At 43.4% G+C, this 23,630-nt stretch overlaps 1 protein-coding gene across 4 annotated transcripts in view; it reads left to right on the forward strand.

Moving 5' to 3' along the window:
- The window catches only part of PIGX (phosphatidylinositol glycan anchor biosynthesis class X), a 223,039-nt gene extending 200,335 nt beyond the window's left edge, over positions 1-22,704 (forward strand). For all 4 annotated transcript variants that reach the window (XM_069213605.1, XM_069213603.1, XM_069213601.1 and 1 more), the window contains one exon: positions 22,293-22,704. In XM_069213605.1, the coding sequence (XP_069069706.1) occupies positions 22,293-22,436 (144 nt within the window). In that variant the 3' untranslated portion in view covers positions 22,437-22,704. The remainder of the gene's footprint in view (positions 1-22,292) is intronic.
- Positions 22,705-23,630: the final 926 nt, after the last annotated feature.

Raw genomic sequence — 23,630 nt, forward strand, 5'->3', positions numbered from 1 at the left:
GATTGCCATCACATCTCTAAGAAGGGTGAGTGAAATTCAAGCATTTACCATACAAGAACCATTTATTCAAATACACAAGAATAAAGTAGTTCTACGGACAAATCCAAAATTTTTACCAAAAATTATCTCACCGTTCCACTTGAATCAATCAGTAGAATTACCAGTGTTCTTTCCACAGCCAGATTCTGTAGCTGAAAGAGCACTACATACATTAGACATCAAAAGAGCGCTAATGTACTACATTGACAGAATAAAACTAATTCGAAAAACAAAACAACTATTTATTGCCTTTCAAAAGCCTCATACAGGAAATCCAATTTCAAAACAAGGCATTGCTAGATGGATAGTTAAGTGTATTCAAACCTGCTATCTTAAAGCAAAGAGAGAGCTGCCTATTACACCAAAGGCACACTCAACCAAAAAGAAAGGTGCTACCATGGCCTTTCTAGGAAATATTCCAATGAACGAAATATGTAAGGCAGCAACATGGTCTATGCCTCATACATTTACCAAACACTACTGTGTAGATGTGTTAACTTCACAACAAGCCACAGTAGGTCAAGTTGTACTACGAACATTGTTTCAAACAACTTCAACTCCTACAGGCTGAACCACCGCTTTTGGGGAGATAACTGCTTACTAGTCTATGCACAGCATGTGTATCTGCAGCTACACATGCCATCAAACGGAAAATGTCACTTACCCAGTGTACATCTGTTCGTGGCATTAGTCGCTGCAGATTCACATGCGCCCACCCGCCTCCCCGGGAGCCTGTAGCCATTTAGAAGTTGATATTGAACATTTGTAAATTTGTAAATATATTACTTTAAACTTCGTTATGCACATACGTATTCACTCCATTGCATGGGCACTATTACTAGCATACACAACTCCTACCTCACCCTCTGCGGGGAAAACAATCTAAGATGGAGTCGACGCCCATGCGCAATGCAGTCGAAATGGGAGGAGTCCCTCGGTCTCATGACTCAAAGACTTCTTCGAAGAAAAACAACTTGTAACACTCCGAGCCCAACACCAGATGGGGGGATGTGCACAGCATGTGAATCTGCAGCGACTAATGCCACGAACAGATGTACACTGGGTAAGTGACATTTTCCATATACATATATCTATATAATAAGGATTTATTTTTCTTCCTACCTGCATTCTCCTCTCCCTACTTCTTTAGCTTCTCCAATTGCTTAGTCTTCTTGTACTCCCTAAATTACACTCTCCCTCCCACCCCTGGTCAAATCACAAAACATTTTTTTCATCAAAATGTACAATTGTAGTTGCAAGATGGTCAGCTTTGTTTTGTCTGCAGTTTTAAAGTATATTTAGGCGATGTAAGTTAAAGGAGGTGGAAGACACAACATGTGAGCTGCTCTACACCCCGCTATCAAAATTGGTAACTCCAAGTATTGAACAATTGGATAACAAAACTTGGCAGCATATCCAGACCACCTTGGCCACCCAAACAACATCCTTCAATGAGGCCAATGTTGTGTCCTCCTATGGTACCCATTAATTTCACTATCTTCACTATAGACAATCTCTTTTGCAGTAGTGGTCCTGCTTATTATGGAAAGACTCTGAGCCTCAGAGTTCCCCCTTTGCAGCACACCTCTCACTGCATCATGCCAATCCTTGAGGTTTAGTGTCCTTTTGAAAAAGGACTTCTGAAGTGCATTTGTGTACATTCAAGTAAGATGTCTACACATAGTACCAGCACCCTCTGCTGCCCTCTGCCTCACTTTCCTATTGTCACATGAAAAAAGACCAGAAAGTAGGAATGGCAGTCCAGAGACAGGTTTGCATCATCACACCTCTTCTCGTCTTACCGTTCTCTTCTCCGTCTCTGGTATATCTCAGCCTCTTCTGGTGTCAGCCTCATTCAAGCCAGACACCCACCACTTCAATTTGCTGTTTGCCCAGGCAAGGAGAGACCATTGCCTGTGGGTTTTCTTACCTCAGTCACTGCATAGACACTCAATGCTTCAGCTGTGGACTTTCTGACAACCAGTCCACCTATGGACTATCTCAGCCAGTTTCTGGCCCAAGCCATGGATAAGTGATCTAGATGTCACGCTTCATCACCTCTCACCACTATCAGCTCTACCTTGCTAGAAGAGTGCAAAACACACAAGGGGATCCCTGTCTCCAGGTTTCCTTGTCAGAAAAACAGTAGCACGATGTTTCTCAACAGCTCAAGAAAGGAATGTGCTTTTAAAAAGTGAACAATAGGTGGTCAAAGGAAATGTAAAGAGAAGTGAAGTAAGCAAGGAAAAGTGAGATGAATAAACACTAAACAGCAGTGAAGATATTAAAAAGAGTAAAAACATTAAATGCATCGTGGTCATTAAAAACACTCAGTAGTAGCACAGCAGTAACAAACCAAAAACAGAGCAGCAAAACACCAATAGCAAAGCTGTAACAATGTTAAAGATAGAATAACACTGAGTTCACACAGAAGTAAAAAAGAAGTATTAAAAATGCAGGCTCAAACTTAAAATCAAAGAATTCGAACATAAAGTTCAAGACAATAACACTTAAACCTGCATTGAATAGCATACTACTGAATCCATATAACAGCGACATTACAGCAAGGCAGTTTATAAGGAACTAAAGAGACAATATGACGTTACAGGTGTTGGGATGGAAAACTCCTCTACATGGTTAAAGACGTGTACTTCCGCCCTGAATGCCCAACTGTACTTTTGTCTGGATCCCTAATGCTACTTGTCATGAGTTAACATGGATCATGTGTGTGCATCATGACATAGTCCTGTCCCACGGAATGTTGTCTTAATGGACCAGAAGGGGCACCAGAATTGCTACCCTCATGGTGGTGGAATGCTACCACTTTCGCCAGGAGCTAAGCAGCACAAGAGCAGTGGTGGCAGCCTACCATTTAGTGATCAGTAGTAGTGAACTGGTCTTTTTTATCCTGTGTCACTGGAATGAGGCCCACAGGCTCACTCACCTTTTTAAAAGTTCTACTGCTGTGTGCTTATCTCACCCTTGGCCTACTTCAGGTAGATGTAGAGTGCTGTGCAGTGCAGGAGTAGTGACTGTGCTGATTTATGTGTGCCTGGAAAAGGTTAAGTACAGGGATAGAATAGTACTCTGTAGTATATGTGTGCTTGTGCTGGGTGTACATATGACTATGAGGAATACATAACATGAAAGATGTAGAGCTATGTAGTGTGTAAGCAATAAAAGCATGTGCTTGGGTGTATGTGTGCTTGCACGAAGTACCGTACATAAAGAGTGAAGTGTTGTGCAGCGCGCACCTGGTGAGTGTGTGGGTTTGCAGATAGCACACCCTGGTACACTACAGAAAAGATACAGTACTGAGCAATATGTGCAGACTGAATGTGTGTGCTGAATGAAAGTGTGTGTTTTAGTGGCACAATGCATGGAGGTAACATTACTGGACAGTAAGTGTGCAATGAATGTACACTGAGTGCAAGTGTGCCTACAATGGTACATTACAGGAAGGAACCTGGGTACCATTTTGGGAAACCCAGGCCTGCCTGGTGAAGACATGAAGGGTGGAGGAATCCCCCCAGACAGATTTGTGTATTGCTGTATTTATGTGAGCTGGAGGAAAGGACAGTCCATTTGCAGAAGGTGGCTCCTTGATTCAGTGATTGATCACATTGAGGGGATGTGGACACATCTCAGGAAAGGTGATGGGGCTGATAAAGGACTGATAAAGAATAGGGCTGGGAGCCCTGGATTAACCTTTTGATGCACATATAACTGTGGCTAACACCCAGGTGTGAGTAAACTCTGGTCACTCGCATGATCTGTGTTGTGGTAGTCCTGCCTTCTGTGATGCACAGCCTTTGTAGATGAAAAAATAAAAGGAGAAATGTACACTTCAGAAGAAGCAGAACCCCAAATTAAAACTTCAAAGACTTAGACACTAAATCACATTTGGTGTCTGGAAAATGACTATAAGAAGGGGATGTTGAGCCCCTCAATATTGCCATCTGCCAAGCAGCCAGACAGGCTGAGTTAGGAGTGGAAGCACTGCAAGGATTCTGCCTGTAAACAAGACTGGGGACAAGGTCTGCTAGTATCCTTGCTGAGTGAGGGGACATCACTCAGGGAAACCAAGGCCACCTGCCTTAGAGCCTTCTTTTGAAGAACAGTGTGCTCAGTGAAGAAAAGAAGGGTGTTGGACGGAGCCAGGTCTAAGCATCAACAACATTCCAGATGATGTAGAGGGGACTTTTCTTGGCTGATGCAGGATATCAAGAGGCAAAAGGTAAGTAAGAGACATTTTAGTAGCAGAAAACTGCCATAGTGCTCAGATACTATAGTAAATTAATCCATGCCTAGCCCTCAGGCAGTATGTTGGACTCAAGCAAGGTGGCATCCTAGGGTCAGGCACTGCATTTACTATTAGGAAACTTCATAGTAACAGAATTAGAGTGGCACTATGTTTCTTAACAGTTCATGGTGAGCCCTACCGCGAGGACTCCTTGTGCAAGGTGTGAGGATTTGCTTGTGCACCGATTGAGGCATAGCCCATATGCAGGATTGTTTTTGGTGACCCCTGTATGCCCGAAGAATGCCACAGTAGACTGAGCCAAGGTTCAAGTGATGTGAGTAGGGCACCAAGCTTACACTACCTTGTTGCAGTGACCCCATATGCCAGAAGGGGACACTGTAAAAGTAATTGTGTTACCATTCTGCCAGGACTTGTGAATGTCTTAACAGTGACCCTGTATGCCAGGAGGGGCCGCCGTTCTGTGGGCGATTGCACTAGAGGAGTTTTTGTTGCATCCAGAGGAAGTGCCAGGAGGGCCTGCTGGGACCAAAACACCGAAGACTTTGGCTCATCGCACAATACTGGAGTGAGGCAGTGATCAGCGGGTCTAGCCGCATCTCAAGATTTGCCCTGAGTGATCCCTGAGGACCAGGGAGATGCCAAGGATGATGTCGCACCCTCTCAGAGCTCCAGTTGGAAGCTGAATAATCCAATTCCTCCCTGCTAGGGAGAAAGTGAGTTAATGCATATTCATGTGCTGGAAGCTGCTCCGATCGCTGGGGAGAGTGGTCAAGATTGTGAGCTTGCACCTGCCAGATGCTGGCACGTGTACAGGGAGCAGTCCTACTTCTCTGAGCAGGATCCGAACTTGCAAGTGCCCGTGCTCAGGGCACCTGCTGCAGCACTGAACGCTTCCATACTGCAGGAGCGAGTAAGACTTGACCTGGGCCTGTATGGCCCGAGGGGATTTACTGCTAAAGGGGTTGCCACCACAGACAATTTTTGACTGATTTCTAAAAGTCCAAAATGGGAACTCTTGAGTTTGGCTTACTGGTAAGCATTCCCTGGATGTCACCGCCAGTGAATGAGGAATAACCTCAGCCATAGTATAAGAGGGCAGGGCAGTGATTTGCCTGACAACTGCTAGAGACCCTACTTCAAGAGAATTGTGTTATTGCTCATAAAAGTCGTTATTCCTTTGAATGTGTAGAGTTAGAAATAAAATACTTATTTTTCGCTATGAAAGCAAGAATTGGAGTGGAAATTGATTTATTGTTCTTACTGTGTGCATTTTGAGTTGAATATCCTCGACCACAGTAAAAAAAAAGAGGGCAGGGCTGTAATTTGCCTGACAACTACTAGAGCCCCTACCTTTAGGGAATTGTGTTCTGCTCATAAATGTTAATCATTTGAATGTCTAGAGTTAGAAATAAAATACTTATTTTTCTCTAGGAAATTAAGTTTTGGACTGGACATTGATTTATTGTTTTTACTGTGTGCATTTTGAGTTAGGAGATGTTTTCACTTACCTGTATCTACACTCCATGACCCCTCTTCCCACCAGGGAGCCTTTGACTGCTCATCTGCAGCTACCACTGACAGTCATGTGCATAAAGGGTACTTCGTCCAGTTGCTCAGGATCCATAGTAGGTTAGACCCCAGACATTAGGAGTAAAAGGCCTCAACCACCACATTGGGGCACAGTAGCCCCCTGCGTGTCCTCTGAAAGGGGTTCTGACAACATGCATAACCAAATAGTCATTGACCAGTAAGCAAGTTGTGATGAATAGTAAGAAGTAACAAGTAGTGAGTTGTAACAAGCAAGGAAGCAATCATGAGACCAGCAAGTAGCATGCAAAAGTTGAAAAGCAAGCAAACACGATCTAGGACATTTGGCTAAACAAGATACAGAAACTGCAGAAAATTTCGAACATTAATAGCAAACATAATGCTGCTTCAAGAAAACTGCAAAGCAATTGAGAACTTAAGTTGAGCAATGAGAGACCGAAATGTGACCTTTTTCACGTAAGAAGCAACCCAACAAACCCACCCGGCAGACATTAAGGAGGAATTATGACATTAAAGCCTGTGACAGCCTCTACTTTAGCTAATCTACATATACTCTAAGGAAAACTAGACAACTTGCAGGACATGAACTGCAATAATGAAGTTAGAAAAGATAGATTGAGCATCTTACAGACGGGGGACAAAATTTTGAATTTCAAGAGGCCGATTCTGATATGCTAAGGAAGACTGAAATAGAAAATGAATCAGCAATGTCAGAATATACTCCCAGAGAGTAAATGAACAAATTACATCATACTTTTTTGACATATTTCATGCCAAAGTTTCTTAACTACCAAAAAACAAGCCTCTAAACCTTCAAAGAGCCCACCTGCTTGGTCCACAAAGATGTGTCATAAATATTCCTGAATAAATGTATATCATAATGGACATCCTGGAGTTTAGACAATCAAGCATGGAACTGGACGTTTCTATGGAAAGAAGAAAATAACTAGTGGCATACACTAGATCTAGATCTCTCAAGACCATCTAGAAAGGAAAGGTAAATCGTTCACCTGAGCCCCACCCTGAGGCACCAGAATATAAGATTTGGTATAATAAGTCCTGAGAAATATAAATCTACCTCCAGAGACAGAAACAAAATGTTTGACAAACCAAAAGGTCTACACAAATTCCTACATAAGCTCTTGTCAATGGAGAAATAGAGACTAAATAGAGAAACCACTTAATTATACAGTAACTGAAGATAGTAAGAAAGTATTCATACAGCTCCCCTTTCTGCAACCCCAACATAATGTTCAACATAATGGTGTACCTTGCAGTATCTCATATTATAAGACCTTAAGAAAATACTTTAGACGATGTACACTAACTTTGCTCTGAGGCCATCACTTGCAATATGATACTTCCCACCCCATAAACAAAACCCAAATCAATAACCCCACTGGCTACTCCATTTGTTAATAACAAAACAGCTCTTACCAAAGAAAAACAGATTACCCACAAATAGGGCTTATCAAGGCTCAAGAAACTTCCTGCAGGATCTACAACAAGGAATGATGAACTACAACAGCAAACATAAAATCTCAAAATTTGAAGACAACCTCAATCTTTAGTGTATCTGTTTAGGAACAAGCCCAACCTCATAGAGATCTGCATACTCAAGCGTGTTATATTTTGGAAATAATGCGTGTCAAACTAATCTAGTGTTTAAACAGTTATGTTCATCAAATATATTTCATGGGATGTCAAGGAGATAAACAATCAAATCAAAGTTACAAAAACTAAAGTATGGTATTTGCTAAAGAAACTTACCGAGGTGAAAGCAAAAACCCCTGAAACTCTAGAACTAATGGTTTGGAACCGCTGTCTGCTTGCAGGCAATGAAAAATAACACGGTCTTGCTATGCTAGTCCATACAAACCTAAAACCCGAAGAATTGCTCAGTGAAAGACAGTGGAGAGTGAGCATCTATCTTTCCACCTAAAACAGCCTTCTCAACATTTTGACAGACTTAGAGTTGATCAGTTCAGTAACCAAGGCAGGGTCCTCGACAAAGATGCCTCCTCTGTTCATCTTCTATGTATGTGTGTATATGTATGTGTGTGTGTGTGTGTATATATATATATATATATATATATATATATATATGTTCGATGGCATGTGTAGCTGCAGATACACATGCTGTGCACATCCCGCCATCTAGTGTTGGGCTCGGAGTGTTACAAGTTGTTTTTCTTCGAAGAAGTCTTTTCGAGTCACGAGATCGAGGGACTCCTCCCCTTTCGGCTCCATTGCGCATGGGCGTCGACTCCATCTTAGATTGTTTTCTTTCCGCCATCGGGTTCGGACGTGTTCCTCTTCGCTCCGTGTTTCGGTTCGGAAAGTTAGTTAAAGCTCGGAAAAATCTACGGTATTGTTTGCGTTCGGTATCGGGTTAGTTAAAACAGATCGACACGAATTTTAAAGATCTCCGGTGGCCCTTCGGGGTTTTTGATTCTCCGGCGGGGCTTGGTCGGCCCGACCTCGTGCGTCTTCAAGGCTAATGGAACGGACCCCATTCCGCTTCTGCCACGAATGCCACAACAAGTATCCTTACACAGATCAGCATCTGGTCTGTAATTTGTGTTTGTCTCCCGAACACAAAGAGGATACCTTCGAGGCCTGTCGAGCGTTTCGGTCGAGGAAAACGCTAAGAGACCGGAGAGCAAGAAGACTTCAAATGGCGTCGGCGCCAGCAGGACAACAACACTTGGAGGAAGAAGAAACCTTCTCCATCGGAGATTCGGACTCGGACGAGGCCGAAATCGAACAGACGCCGAAAACCGTGAGTAAACACCCCTGGCCAAAACTCACGGAAAGTACATAAAAGCCCAGGGGACGCCACCGCAAGCAGGCCATGGCTTAACCTGAAAATTAGGTGACCGGCCGTCGGCACCGAAAAAGGGCACGCACGTGTCGAAGTCATCCGACTCCGGTCGAGATACCTGCACAGAACAAGCTCGACACCGAGACACCGGGTCAGAGCAATCTCGACATCGAGAGAGCGGCACCGAAACGAGTCGGCACCGAGATATTGGAACACGAAAGGCAAAAAAGTGTCATCGGAACCGAAAAAGATGGTCGAAAAGGTTTCGATACCAAAACATCCGGCCTCGGAGCCGAAACCAAGTTCCTACACCGAGGAACAGGGCCTGTCCTCACAGATGCAAGGACACAGATTCGGACAGGAGCTAGAGGCAGGGGAGCCAGATTACACTCAAAGAAGGCTCCACATTCAGAAGGACACAGGAAAGATCAGTACTCTCCCTCCAATCCGAATTAAAAGGAAACTTGCCTTCCAAGAGAAAGACAAGCAACCACAAGCAAAGGTGGCAAAACAAATAACTCCGCCACCATCACCACAGCGCTCACCACAACCATCACCGGTAGCCACTCCACCAATGATGCAGTCTCCAACTCATACAGGAATGAGTCAAGATGATCCTGATGCATGGGATCTTTATGATGCGCCCGTATCAGATAACAGACCAGACTGTTATCCAGCGAGACCATCACCACCTGAGGACAGTACTGCCTATACACAGGTGGTGTCAAGAGCAGCCGCATTTCACAATGTCACCCTGCACGCAGAACCAATTGAAGATGACTTTTTGTTTAATACTCTCTCGTCCACACATAGCCAGTACCAGAGTCTCCCTAAGTTACCGGGAATGCTGAAACACTCAAAGCAAGTGTTTCAAGAGCCTGTGAAAGGCAGGGCCATCACTCCAAGGGTGAAGAAAAAGTACAAACCCCCACCAACAGACTCTGTGTACATCACGCAGCAATTGACACCGGACTCAGTGGTAGTAGTGGCAGCTCGCAAAAGGGCGAACTCAGACACCTCGGGAGATGCACCACCACCCGACAAGGAGAGTCGCAAGTTCGACACAGCGGGGAAAAGGGTTGCGGCACAAGCAGCCAACCAGTGGCGCATTGCAAATTCACAGGCCTTGCTGGCTAGATATGATAGAGCTCATTGGGACGAAATGCAACATTTCATAGAACATCTACCCAAAGAGTTCCAAAAGAGGGCACAACAAGTGGTGGAAGAAGGCCAAAGTATCTCTAACAACCAGATACGGTCGGCAATGGATGCAGCAGACACAGCTGCTAGGACTGTAAATACAGCAGTCACCATACAGAGACACGCATGTCTATGCACCTCAGGATTCAAGACGGAAATTCAACAAGCGGTGCTGAATATGCCTTTTAACGGACAGCAGTTGTTTGGGCCGGAGGTGGACACTGCTATCGAGAAACTTAAAAAGGACAGGGATACGGCCAAAGCCATGGGCGCACTCTACTCCCCACAGAGCAGAGGCACATTTCGGAAAACACAGTTTAGAGGGGGGTTTCGAGGATAAAACACAGAACCCTCAACCTCAAAAACAAGACCCACGTACTAGAGCCAGTATCAGAGGGGAAGTTTTTGGGGACAATACAAAGGGGGACAGTTCCCTAAAACTAGAGGGAAGTTCCAAAGTCCCAAGACAACGCAAAATAAACAGTGACTTCAGTGTCACAAATCCCCAACACATAACACCAGTGGGGGGGAGACTAACAAAATTTTACCAACACTGGGAGGAAATAACAACAGACACGTGGGTCCTAGCCATTATCCAACATGGTTATTGCATAGAATTCCTACAATTCCCTCCAAATGTCCCACCGAAAACACACAACATGTCCAAACAACACATGGATCTATTACAACTGGTCCAAGCGTTGTTGCAAAAAGATGCAATAGAACTAGTACCAATTCATCAGAAAGGAACGGGTGTTTACTCCCTGTACCTTCTCATACCCAATAAAGACAAAACTCTAAGACCCATCTAAGGTCTCAGAACATTAAACATTTACATCAAATCAGATCACTTTCACATGGTGACACTGCAAGACGTGATCCCATTGCTCAAACAACAAGACTACATGACAACACTAGACCTCAAGGATGCGTATTTCCATATACCCATACATCCTTCCCACAGAAAGTACTTGAGGTTTGTAATCCAAGGAGTACATTACCAGTTCAAAGTGTTGCCATTCGGAATAACAACAGCGTCAAGAGTTTTTACAAAATGCCTTGCCGTAGTGGCAGCCCATATCAGAAGGCAGCAAATACATGTGTTCCCGTACCTAGACGATTGGTTAATCAAAACCAATACGCAAGAACGGTGTTCACAACACACAAAGTATGTAATAGAAACCCTTCACAAGCTAGGGTTCTCACTCAACTACAACAAATCACACCTACAGCCGTGTGAAATACAACAGTACTTAGGAGCAACAATCAACACAAAAAAAGGGATTGCCACTCCAAGTCCACAAAGGGTACAGGCATTCCAAAACGTAATACAGGCCATGCACCCAAACCAAAGATTCCTAGTAAAATTAGTAATGAAACTACTAGGCATGATGTCCTCATGCATAGCCATTGTCCCAAACGCAAGATTACACATGCGGCCCTTACAACAGTGCCTAGCATCACAATGGTCACAAGCACAGGGTCAACTTCAAGATCTAGTGTTGATAGACCGCCAAACATACACCTCGCTTCAATGGTGGAATACTATAAATTTAAACAAAGGGCAGCCTTTCCAAGACCCAGTGCCTCAATACGTAATCACAACGGATGCTTCCATGGTAGGGTGGGGAGCACACCTCAACCAACACAGCATCCAAGGACAATGGAACACTCAGCAGAGACAGCTTCATATAAATCACTTAGAACTACTAGCAGTATTTCTAGCGTTGAAAGCATTTCAACCTATAATAACCCACAAACACATTCTTGTCAAAACAGACAACATGACAACAATGTATTATCTGAACAAACGGAGGGACACACTCGACACAATTGTGTCTCTTAGCTCAAAAGATATGGCATTGGGCGATTCACAACCACATTTGCCTAATAGCGCAGTTCATACCAGGAATTCAAAATCAGTTAGCTGACAATCTTTCTCGGGATCACCAACAGATCCACGAATGGGAAATTCATCCCCAAATACTAGAAACTTACTTCCAAAAATGGGGAACACCGCAAATAGACCTATTTGCAACAAAAGAAAACGCAAAATGCCAAAACTTCGCATCCAGGTACCCACAGGCTCACTCTCAAGGCAATGCGTTATGGATGAGTTGGTCAGGGATATTTGCATACGCTTTTCCCCCTCTCCCACTCCTTCCGTATCTAGTAAACAAATTGAGTCAAAACAAACTCAAACTCGTACTGATAGCACCAACTTGGGCACAACAACCTTGGTACACAACACTACTAGACCTCTCAGTAGTGCCTCATATCAAACTGCCAAACAGACCAGATCTGTTAACTCAACACAAACAACAGATCAGACACCCGAATCCAGCATCGCTCAATCTAGCAATTTGGCTCCTGAAATCTTAGAATTCGGACACCTAGACCTTACACAAGACTGCATGGAGGTCATAAAGCAGGCTAGGAAACTAACCACAAGACATTGCTACGCAAATAAGTGCAGAAGATTTGTTTATTACTGCCATAATAATCAAATTCAACCATTACACGCATCTGCTAAAAACATTGTACGCTACCTACTACACTTACAAAAGTCAAAGTTAGCTTTTTCATCCATTAAAATACATCTGACTGCAATTTCGGCTTATCTGCAAATTACGCACTCAACGTCATTATTCAGAATCCAAGTCATGAAAGCATTTACGGAGGGTCTGAAAAGGATTATCCCACCAAGAACACCACCAGTTCCTTCTTGGAACCTCAACATCGTATTAACACGACTCATGGGTCCACCATTTGAACCCATGCACTCATGTGAGATACAGCACTTAACATGGAAAGTAGCCTTTCTAATAGCTATCACATCTCTCAGAAGAGTAAGTGAAATACAAGCCTTTACCATACAAGAACCCTTTATACAAATACACAAACATAAAGTAGTTCTACGCACAAATCCTAAATTCTTACCTAAAGTCATATCACCGTTCCACTTAAATCAAACTGTGGAACTCCCAGTGTTCTTTCCAGAACCAGAATCTGTAGCTGAGAGAGCATTACATACATTAGACATCAAAAGGTCACTAATGTACTACATTGATAGAACCAAACAAATTCGCAAAACAAAACAATTGTTTGTTGCTTTCCAAAAACCTCATACAGGGAATTCCATATCCAAACAAGGCATTGCCAGATGGATAGTTAAATGTATTCAAACCTGTTATATAAAAGCAAAAAGAGAACTGCCTATTACACCAAAGGCACACTCCACTAGAAAGAAAGGTGCTACTATGGCCTTTCTAGGAAACATACCAATGACTGAAATCTGTAAGGCAGCCACATGGTCTATGCCTCATACATTTACCAAGCATTACTGCGTGGATGTGTTAACAACACAGCAAGCCACAGTAGGACCAGCAGTTTTCCGGACATTATTTCAAACAACTTCAACTCCTACAGGCTGAACCACCGCTTTTTGGGGAGATAACTGCTTACTAGTCTATGCACAGTATGTGTATCTGCAGCTACACATGCCATCAAACGGAAAATGTCACTTACCCAGTGTACATCTGTTCGTGACATGAGACGCTGCAGATTCACATGCGCCCTCCCACTTCCCCGGGAGCCTGTAGCTGTTTTAAGTTGACAAATAATTAATCTTGTACATTTGTAAATTTTTAAATATATCACTTTTAGCTATATTATGTACATACATACTTACTGCATGGGCACTATTACTATATACACAACTCCTACCTCACCCTCTGCGGGGAAAACAATCTAAGATGGAGTCGACGCCCATGCGCAATGGAGCCGAAAGGGGAGGAGTCCCTCAATCTCGTGACTCGAAAAGACTTCTTCAAAGAAAAACAACTTGTAACACTCCGAGCCCAACACTAGATGGCGGGATGTGCACAGCATGTGAATCTGCAGTGTCTCATGCCACGAACAGATGTACACTGGGTAAGTGACATTTTCCATATATATGTGTTTATATGTATATATCTATATATATATATCTATATATATATATATATATATATATATAACCTAGTGGCGGTTACAACTAGGTGGTTATAGTTAGGGCCTAGTTTCTATAGAAAAAATATTTTTTCTTTTTTTTTTACTTGCCTATATCTTTGGCGCCGGTCGACGAATCTTCACGTAAGTTCCCAAAAACAATTTGCCAGTCACATCAGCTGCTTTCTGGAACGTTTCATGGTGATCCGTCAAGCGTGGGCTGAGAAAAAAGGGGGGGTCCCAAAACGTGTTTCCCCATTTATTTTTTCATAGGGATTTTGAACAGCGATAGCGCCGAAACCACTGGATGGAATTACACCAAATTTGGCAGAAAGGTAGCTTTTGGTCCAGAAAGCGGTCTTTTTGCTATTACTATTGGGTGTAAATCCGTTCAGTAGTTTTAGAGAAATTAAAGAAAATCCAAATTTGTATATTTAGAGGCCTGAAGGATTGGCGACCCCTCCCGATCTCGTACTGAGATCTAATTGGCTGCCACGACTTCAACAAGGAAGTGTTGGTAGCCATCTTGGGACTCTGCTTCAGCCAAGTCCCAGAAAAAATATAAAAATTAAAGAAAAAGGGCCAAGGTACGATACCCTGACCCCTTAGCAAATTCCCCCACCCCCTCAGCAGCCACTGGGAAGACCACCTCCCTGGGGCTTTCATGAATTTTAAGGTGGGGGCTGCCCGGACCCTCCCGCAGCCTCGGGGACCACCACCTCCCAGGGACTGTAATGTAAATCTATGGGGGGCCCCCTCAGTGCCAGAGACTGCCACCTCCCCAGGGCTTCAATCTAATTTTATGCAAGGGGCCATGCCCCCCCCCGCAGCCCCGGGTACCACTATCTCCCCGTGGCAAACTGTAAAAAAAAAACAGAAAGGGTGTCCATTTCGGACCCCCGAGACCACCACCTCACTGGGGCTTTTCTTGTAGGAGGGGGCTGCCCGGCCCCCCAGCAGTGCCACTGATGGCCTTGGGGACTGCCAAACCCAGTGCCTGCTCCTGCCTACCCATGGGACATAGCTGCTTACTATGGCTTGATATCATCTTTGACATCTGCGAACAAGCCACACCAAACACTCAGCTCTCCTTTCATTGGATCAGAGGTTTCCTCTGTCTGCCTGTCCGTGGAGATGCAGGCAGAGATACTGAGGAAACATTGCTCTCACACAGAGGGACCTGCTTTAGCAGCACCCTTTCAGTGACAGCAGTGCTGGCTCCTGCAGGAGGTGGGAGGCTAGCTGGGACCGTGTGGGACTTCAGGCTTCCCCCACGGTCCACAACATTAAGACTTGGTGCCCTGGGGGCACCCTAGTCACACGGCTAGGCCCCGGGGGCTGTGATCGGCCCTAGGGAGGGGGGCCGTGCAGCCTCCCTCCCCCCCTAAAAAAATAATAATTAGGCTGAGCCCTGGGGTCCTCAGGGCCAAAATTGCCCTAGGGAGGGGGGCTGCTCGCCCCCTCCCCACCATCCCCTCCAAAATTTAATGTTTAGGGCAGGCCCTAGGGGAAGGGATCCCTGAGGCTGAGATCAGCCTAGGAACTGCCACGTGCCCCCCCTAAAAAAATGTTATATTTACACTGGGCCCCTAGGGATGGGGTCCCCAGGTTCGATATCGGCCTGGGGGGGGGGGGGGGGGGGCATGCAGGGTTGAGCTGTTATAGGGGCAGGCCCTGCGGCCAACCCCTGCTGAGCACAGTTGCAGGTCACATGGCGAGGCCCCCGGGCTGTGATCGGCATAGGGAGGGGGGGTCGCGCAGTCCCCCTCCCTAAATAAATCATAATAATTAGGCCGGGCCCTGGGGTCCTCAAGGCAAAGATAGCCCTAGTGAAGCGGGCAACTCGGACCCCCCAAAACAATTTAATGTTTAGACCAGGCCCTGGAGGATGGATCACCATGGGTGGGCACGCAAAAAAAAAAAAATGTATGCTCAGCCCTAGGGCATGGGTCCCCAGCGTTGATATCAGCCTGAGGAGGGGGGGCAATGCCGGGTTGAGCTGTTACAGGGTTTGTACTGGCCAACCCCTGCTGAGCACAGCCACAGGCCGTGCGCAGCGCAGGGTTGGGTGGATATAGAGGTTGGCCGCAGGGACTGTCCGCAGGCCTGGCCCTGCGGAAAGCGTGGGATTGGGTGGTTATAGGTAAAGGCCGCAGGGGACTGACCACATGCCAGGCCCTGCAGCCAACCGCAGCAGCGCATAGGCGCATGGCAAAAGGCCGTACGCATTGGTGGTTGGTTTAAAGAATAGTAATGGAAATTACTATACATTAAAAAAAAAAAAAAAAAAAAAACACTAAAAAAACAAAGGTTACAGGGACGTTCACATTTTAAACGTATCAAACTATAGAAATTCACTAGTTATAGTTTTTTCAAGTAACTATAACTTGTGTGCTAAGGTATTTATAACTCACACCTTCGCCATGCACTGCTAATTACTCCACAAATTACAACACTCTTTGATAATGTCAATGTAACATCAGCAGTAAAATTATTGATCAGATAACTGTGCATGGCGGGGGTGCGAGTTATAGTTACTTTAGGGCACTAGTTATAGTTACTTGAGCTAACTCTAACTATAACTGGTGAATTTCTATGGTTTAATACGTTGAAAATGTGAGCCTAACTATAATGTCCTTGTAACTTTGTTTTTTTAAGTGAAAAGTATATATATAAATACTATTATTATAACCAAATGTTAAATTAATATTATAGTTAAATGATAGAATAACACACAAAGTTACAGTTCAGCTAACTTTAGCTTCCAGCGCTGTGCTCCCACCATGCGCTACTTACTCCCTCACATAATGAAGACTCATGATGTTCATTGAGATTATTAGTGGCAAACTACTGCTCTAAAATTACATCATAAACCAGTAAAGCATTACAAATATATACATAAGTAGTAAATGGTGCAGAAAGATGTAAAGTATAAATTATTTTTGACATATGTGCATAAATAAGATTAAGGGAAGCCCACTCTTTCAAGACACCAAAGACCCCTTATAAGAACAAGCTTCTACTACACACAGGCTTCTCCCTGTACACAACTATTTGTGGAGCCCACACTTCTGCCAGACACCCAAGTATGATCAACCTTCACCCTGCGCACAACACTTTACAGAAACCACACCTCACTTTAACTTTTGTGTTTTTTCAGTGAATATTTGTGTGGCTCTGGTGCCCTTGGGTAGTTAAAGTTAGGACCACGGTCCCACAGGAAAACATGTTTTTCTTTTCCTAATAACTTTGGCACCTTCTAATGAATCTAAACAGAACTTTCCCCAACAAAGTGCTTCCACTGCAGCTGTTTTCTGGAAAGGTTTAGGAGAAATCTATCAAAGGTGGGCTGCAAAAAAGGAAGGGGGTCATAAAACACATTTTTCCCATTCATTTTTTTAATAAGAACTTTAGACACAACTACAGCCCAAACCTCTGAAAGAATTTACTCCACATGTGGCAAAAAGCTAGATCTTGGTCCAGAAATAGTACTTTTTCTTATTTGGTGTTAATCCGTTGAGTAGTTTTGGAGCATTTTGTTGCTCAAAAACATTATATATTTCACACCTCGGAGGATCTGCAGACCCGACAGATCTGATTAGCGGCCACCAGATCAACAACATTGTGGCAGCAGCCCATTTTAGGGCTGCTATTGGGGCCAAAACATTATTTTAAATTTTTCTGCAAATTCACAGAGGAAAAACAAAAGTGTGGGTTTCAGCACTTATTTTGACCCCCCCCCACACACACACACACACACACATAAGTGGGCCAAAATCTGGGGGGGAGGCCCAAAGTGTTTTTTGGGGAGGAGGGGCATGGCCCGCTCCTTGTGTGTCGCTGAGGCAAACATTACAAATTCTAAAGTTATAGTTAAGGATTATTGTATGGAGGTACACAAGTTCTAATAATTTGAATGTGTTGTGTAAATTATAACTTAACAGTATTAGTATGCATTTAGAAGTTCAAATTTTTGGGTAGTTTGGTTTGCGTCTAAAGAATAAAATTATAAATTAAAGATATAACTATAACTTTAGAATTTGTACTGTTTGTGTAGTTTAGCTTTGGGTTGTATAGAAAGACTAAATAAACTTTTCCTAACTACAACAAAGGTTTAACCTTTGTTTTTTAAATTAAATTTTAATGTTTTATTTTAACAAAAATGTATTTCAAAATGTACAGTTTTGTGTTGTGGAGTGTCGTTAAGGGGAGTGTGTTACAGGGGCGTAGCACACAGTGGAAATGCATACAGTGAAGTGTAGAGTGGAGTGGCATAGAGAGGAGTATGGTATAGTGCAGTGGCATACCGTGGAATATTGTACAGTGGAGTGCCGTAGAATGGAATAGCATAGAATAGAGTGCCATACAGTGCAGTGGCATACAGTGGAGTGGTGTCAAATCAAATAGGATACAGTGAAATGGCATAGAGTGGAATGGCGTAGAGTGGAATATCGTAGAATAGGGTGGGGTAGAGTGAAGTGAGGTATAGTAGAACAGAGTACAGTGGAGTAGCACAGAGTGTAGTGGTGTACAGTTCAGTGGCCTAGAATGGGGTGCACATAGTATAGTGGTGTAGAGCGGAATAGCATAGAGTGTAGTGGCATTTAGTGGAGTGTCAGTGGAATAGCGTAGAGTAGAGTGGTGTAGACTGGAGTGAGAGAGTGGAATCGGATAGAGTGGCAAGGCATACAACAGAGTTGTGTACAGTGGAATATTGTAGAGTGGAGTGGCATAGACAAGAGCGTTGCACAGTTGAGTGGTGTAGATTGGAGTGGCAAAGACTGAAGTGGCGTACAATGTTATGTTGTAGAGTGGGGTAGAGTGTAGTTGCACACAGTATAATAGTGTACAGTGGAGTGGCATAGAGTGTAATGCCATAGAGTGGAGCGGCATACAGTGGAGTAGCATTGAGTGGAATGCTGTAAAGTGGAATAGCATTCAGACTGGTGACGTAGAGTGGAGTGGCCTAGAGCGCAGTGGCATACAGTGGAATAGTATTGAGTGGACTGGAGTGGCATAAAATGGAATAGCGTGGAGTGGTGCACAGTTAAGTGGTGTAGACTGGTGTGGCAAGGAGTGGAGTGGCTTTGAGTGCAGTATCATAGAGTGGAGCTGGGTAGAGTGCCCTTGCTTACAGTGTAATAGTGTAGAGTGGAGTGGCATACAGTGAAATAGTGTGGAGTTTAGTGCCATAGAGTGGAGTGCCATAGAGTCAAGTTGCATACAGTGAAGTGGTATAGACTGAAAAAGCATTGAGTGTAGTGGCATGCAGTGGAATAGCATATACTGGACTGGCGTAAACTGGAGTAGTGTAGAGTGGAGTGGTGAACAGTGTAACAGCATATATTGGAGTGGCATACAGTGGAGTGGCATAGAGGTAAACAGCGTAAAGTGGCATGGCATAGAGTGAAGTAGACTGGGGTGCTGTAAAATGGGCTAACGTACATTGGAATAACGTAGAGTGGAGTGGTGTAGAGTGGAGTGCCATAAAGTGGAGTATGGTACAGTGGAGTGGTGTACAGTGGGATAGCATGTAGTGAAGAGGCATAGATTGGAATGACTTATAGTGCAGTGCTGTAGAGTGAAAAGGCATACAGTGGAATAACGTACAGTGGACTGGTGTAAAGTGGAGTGGCATACAGTGGAATAGCGTAGAGCAGAGGTCTTCAAACTGGGGGGTGGGCCCCCCTAGGGGGGGGTGCTAGACTCTGGCCAAAACAAGCATTATATAGATAACAGGCCTTTGTTTTAAGCACAAGCATGTTTTTGCATTAAAAAAAAGGTAACAGTACTTAACTGAAATGTTTAAATAGACCTGGACATATTTAAACATTGCCATTCTTATAAAATAATTGTAAAATAATTCTGAGGGGGGGGCCTAAGAATTTTTATTTTCCAAATGGGGGGGCGCAGCATTAAAAAGTTTGGAGACCACTGGCGTAGAGTGTAGTGATAAAGAGGAAAGTGGCTTACAATACAGTAGCGTACAGTGGAGTGGCATAGAGTGTAGTAGTGTACATTGGAGTGCCATGTAGTGAAATAGCATACAATGGATTGGCATAGAGTGGAGTAGCACACAGTGGAATAATGTAGAGTGGAGAGGCATAGAGTGAAGTGTAGTAGAGTGGAATAGCTTGGAGTGAACTCAGAGCATAGTAGCATACAATACAGTGCGATACAGTAAAATAGCATACATTGGATTGGCATAGAGTGTACTTGAATACAGTGGAATAGCATATACTGGATTGAGGTTCAGTGGAGTGGAGTTGAATGGGATAGCATGGAGTGGAGTGCCATATATTAAAGTAGCGTAGAGTGGAATAAAGTGGAGTAGCGCCGAGTGTAGCTGTGTACAGTGGAATAGCATATACTGGATTGGCGTATAGTGGAGTAGCGTGGAGTAGCGCAGAGTGGAGCGCTGTAGACTGGAGTGGCGTATGGTGTAATAGTGTACAGTGGAGTAGTGTAGAGTGGCATACAGTGGAGTGTTGTAACATGTAGTGGCATACAGTGTAGTAGCATAGAATGAAGTGGTATAGTGTGGAATAGTGTGCAGTAGAGTGGCATGGAAACAAATAGAGTGGAGCGAGGTACAGTGGAGTGGCATAGAGTGGAATAGCGTAGAGTGGAGTTGAGTGCAGTGGGGTACAGTGGAAGAGTATACACTGGAGTGGGGTCGAGTGGCATGTAGTGGAGTGAGGTACAGTGTAGTGCTGTACAGTGTAATAACGTAGAGTGGAACAGCATAGAGTGGCGTAGCGTACAGTGGAGTGTCGTAGAATGGAGTGGCATTGAGTGGAGTGGCGTAGAGCAGAAAAGCGCAGAGTGGAGTGGCATACAATGGAGGGATGTACTGTGGAGTTGTGTAGAATGGAATAATGTTCACTGTAGTGGCGTACAGTGGAGTAACATAGGGCGGAATGCTATATATTGAATAGCATACAGTGGAGTGTCGTTCAATGGAATAGTGTAGCATATAGTAGCATAGAGTGGAGTGGTGAATCTTAAAGTAGCTTATATTGGAGTGGTGTGCAGTGTAAAAGTATACAGTGAAGTGGCCTATAATGGAATGGCATACAGAGGAATAGCGCACAGTGGTGTACACTGGAATGGAGTAGAGTTGGGTGGTGTAGAGTAGAATAGTGTAGAGAGGAGTTGCATGCAGCGGAATAGAATAAAGTGGAGCGCTTAGATTGTAATGGTATACAGTATAGTAGAGTGAATTAACGTAGAGTGGAGTGGCATATAGTGGAGTGTGGTACTTAAAACAGATGTAGCGTGAAAGTGGGTGAATGGATGTAAATGTGATGTGGAAGGAATTTAGGTTTTGAGATGTAAATGCACATTTTTGGTACCAGGTGTAAGAAGTGTTAAAGTTAGAAGTGTTAAAATACTTACTTATTGTGCTGTGATATATCGTGGTAACTTAGCGATACATCACAGAACATTCCAATGACAAGATGGTATCTGATTGGGTAATGGCTATCTTTACAAAACATAAAAAGCATCTATGTAGTTTTCAGCACACTTTAGCAGTGTTCTGGATTAGGGCCTTATTTATAGGTATTAGGTTGTTTCCTACCTATTACCACTTTATTAAAGTGGTATTAGCTAGAGAAATAAATTTATATTTTTCTATATATTTTTACAGCAGTTTAGGGAAAACCACACTTTTCTTTTTTTAAATTATTTGAGTAGCTTGCACAGTTTTTCTTCATTAATTTGAATTCTAATGTTTCCTTGATATCTTTACTGATGTTATAAAAGTTGTCATGAGTGCTGTAATATCTGGGGTAATTAGCAGTGCATGGCAGGAGTGCAAATTATACCCCATATATTACAACACTCATGGCAACTTTTAAAACATCAAAAAAATATCAATGAAAGATTAGAAGTTAAATTATCAGAGAAAAAAACTGTTTATGGCAGGGCGCGAGTTATAGTTTCCTTAGGCCGCGAGTTATAATTATTTGAAATAACTAACTATAACGTCCCTGGAACCTTGCGTTTTTAAAGTAAAAATAAAAAATCATATATATATATATATATATATATATATATATATATATATAGTTATGCAGTGTTATTCTTCTCCCTCGAAAACCCCATGACGATTTCCAGATTTTCTTCCTAATGTGTTTTTTGTGGGGTATAAATATTACTGTTGATATTTTATCGTAGTTATAGCTTAGTTTTCAAAAGGAAGAAAGCTGTATTGTGGGTATCTTCATTCTAGATGGGTGGGCATGGAAATCGCTGATGTCATATGGAATGTATAGTTGGTATTTGGAATATATGAGGTTCATTTAGAAAGGGCATTTGGTTGTCTGCCTCTGTTAGTAAATCAAGCTTGGAACATAATTTTACATTCCACGTGCTTGAGGAAGGGCAACACCAGACATAACAGCTTGTTCTCTTCCCCTCCAGGTGCCAGAAGAGCTGACCCTACATGTTCCAGTTGGCCTCCACCAGCATAGCTCAGTGATTTGTGCATTGACTCTCCTTGTGACACTCTCATGCTCCGTTATGATTTTGGTTGCAGTATATGGGCGTGCAGGACTCCATATTTAAAGACTGTTCTCTTCCTTGGGACATTTAAATGAAGAATTATGAGCACATTTACAATAGAACATTTGATGTCTATGGTTTGTGGCTAGATTGGTGATTATGTACGGGGTTATGTTTCCTTACAAAGCAGAAATAAATAATTTTGATTCTTTAGGAAACACAAGAGGACAGTCCAGAAAGGTCTTGTTCATTCAACTCATTCTTCATTTGGACTTTATCAAAATCAAATTAAAGTTTTTCTCACAGTAGCTTAATAAATTGTGGCATTTGAGTCGTTTTCCTATAAGGATCTCTTTATGTAAAGAAACAGATTGACAATAAGGAAAGATGTACCAGTGCAAAATGGAATCAGTAGAAATTAGTTCACCAAAGAAACAGACTAGGGTGGCGTAATGCAAACAGTTAATTCACTAGGCAATGTTTTAGGTTAGGAAATATTTCTAATATAGCTATTTTGAGATGTGAAAATATATGCTTATCTATTTACTATTGAAAAGGTATTGATCCCACAGAGGCCACAAACTGTTTCACTGCATGTTCATCAAATGAATTACTGCTACGGACATTCTAAACTGTTACACTAGGCAACGAAGATATGGATTTTCATGTCAACAGGAAGCCTACCAACATGGTAAAAATGTAAATTAGCACTTGTATAGCGCACTACTCACCCGTTAGGGTCTCAAGGCGCTGTACTCATACCGCTATGGAACCCCTCCTGGCTTTTCCCTGTGAGGCGCCCACTCCTGAGCACCCCCAGGGTGAAGCCAGGCATCCAAGCGCTGTTGGGGCCGTTGTGGAGATTAAGCAAGCTATTGCCCAGAGTTGCAGAGTGGGACCCATGAGTTAGATTAGGCACCGAGGCGAGAATTATCTGGTCAAGGGGAATTGAGCCCAAGACCTGCCGAAGCAGGACTTGAACCCTGGTCTTGAGCCAGATCTCTGCTTCAGGGTCTGCCGCTCTAACCATTGAGCCACACTTCTCCACGTGGTTGCTTTTCACATCTAACAAGCACATCCCAACTTGGACTATGAAATTTTTTTTTTAATTGAACAGTATTTTACCCCTTCACTGCTAAAGTGGGTAGCTCTAGATTTTGGATCCTAGCTCAGCTGGCTTGGGTTACATTTTGGAAAACTAGACACCTAGGTGTGTCCACGGTGGGCTCACTTGCGTGGCACTCACCAGGTTAAGTT

This window comes from Pleurodeles waltl, chromosome 11, assembly GCF_031143425.1.
Source record: "Pleurodeles waltl isolate 20211129_DDA chromosome 11, aPleWal1.hap1.20221129, whole genome shotgun sequence".
Classification (NCBI taxonomy): Eukaryota; Metazoa; Chordata; class Amphibia; order Caudata; family Salamandridae; genus Pleurodeles; species Pleurodeles waltl.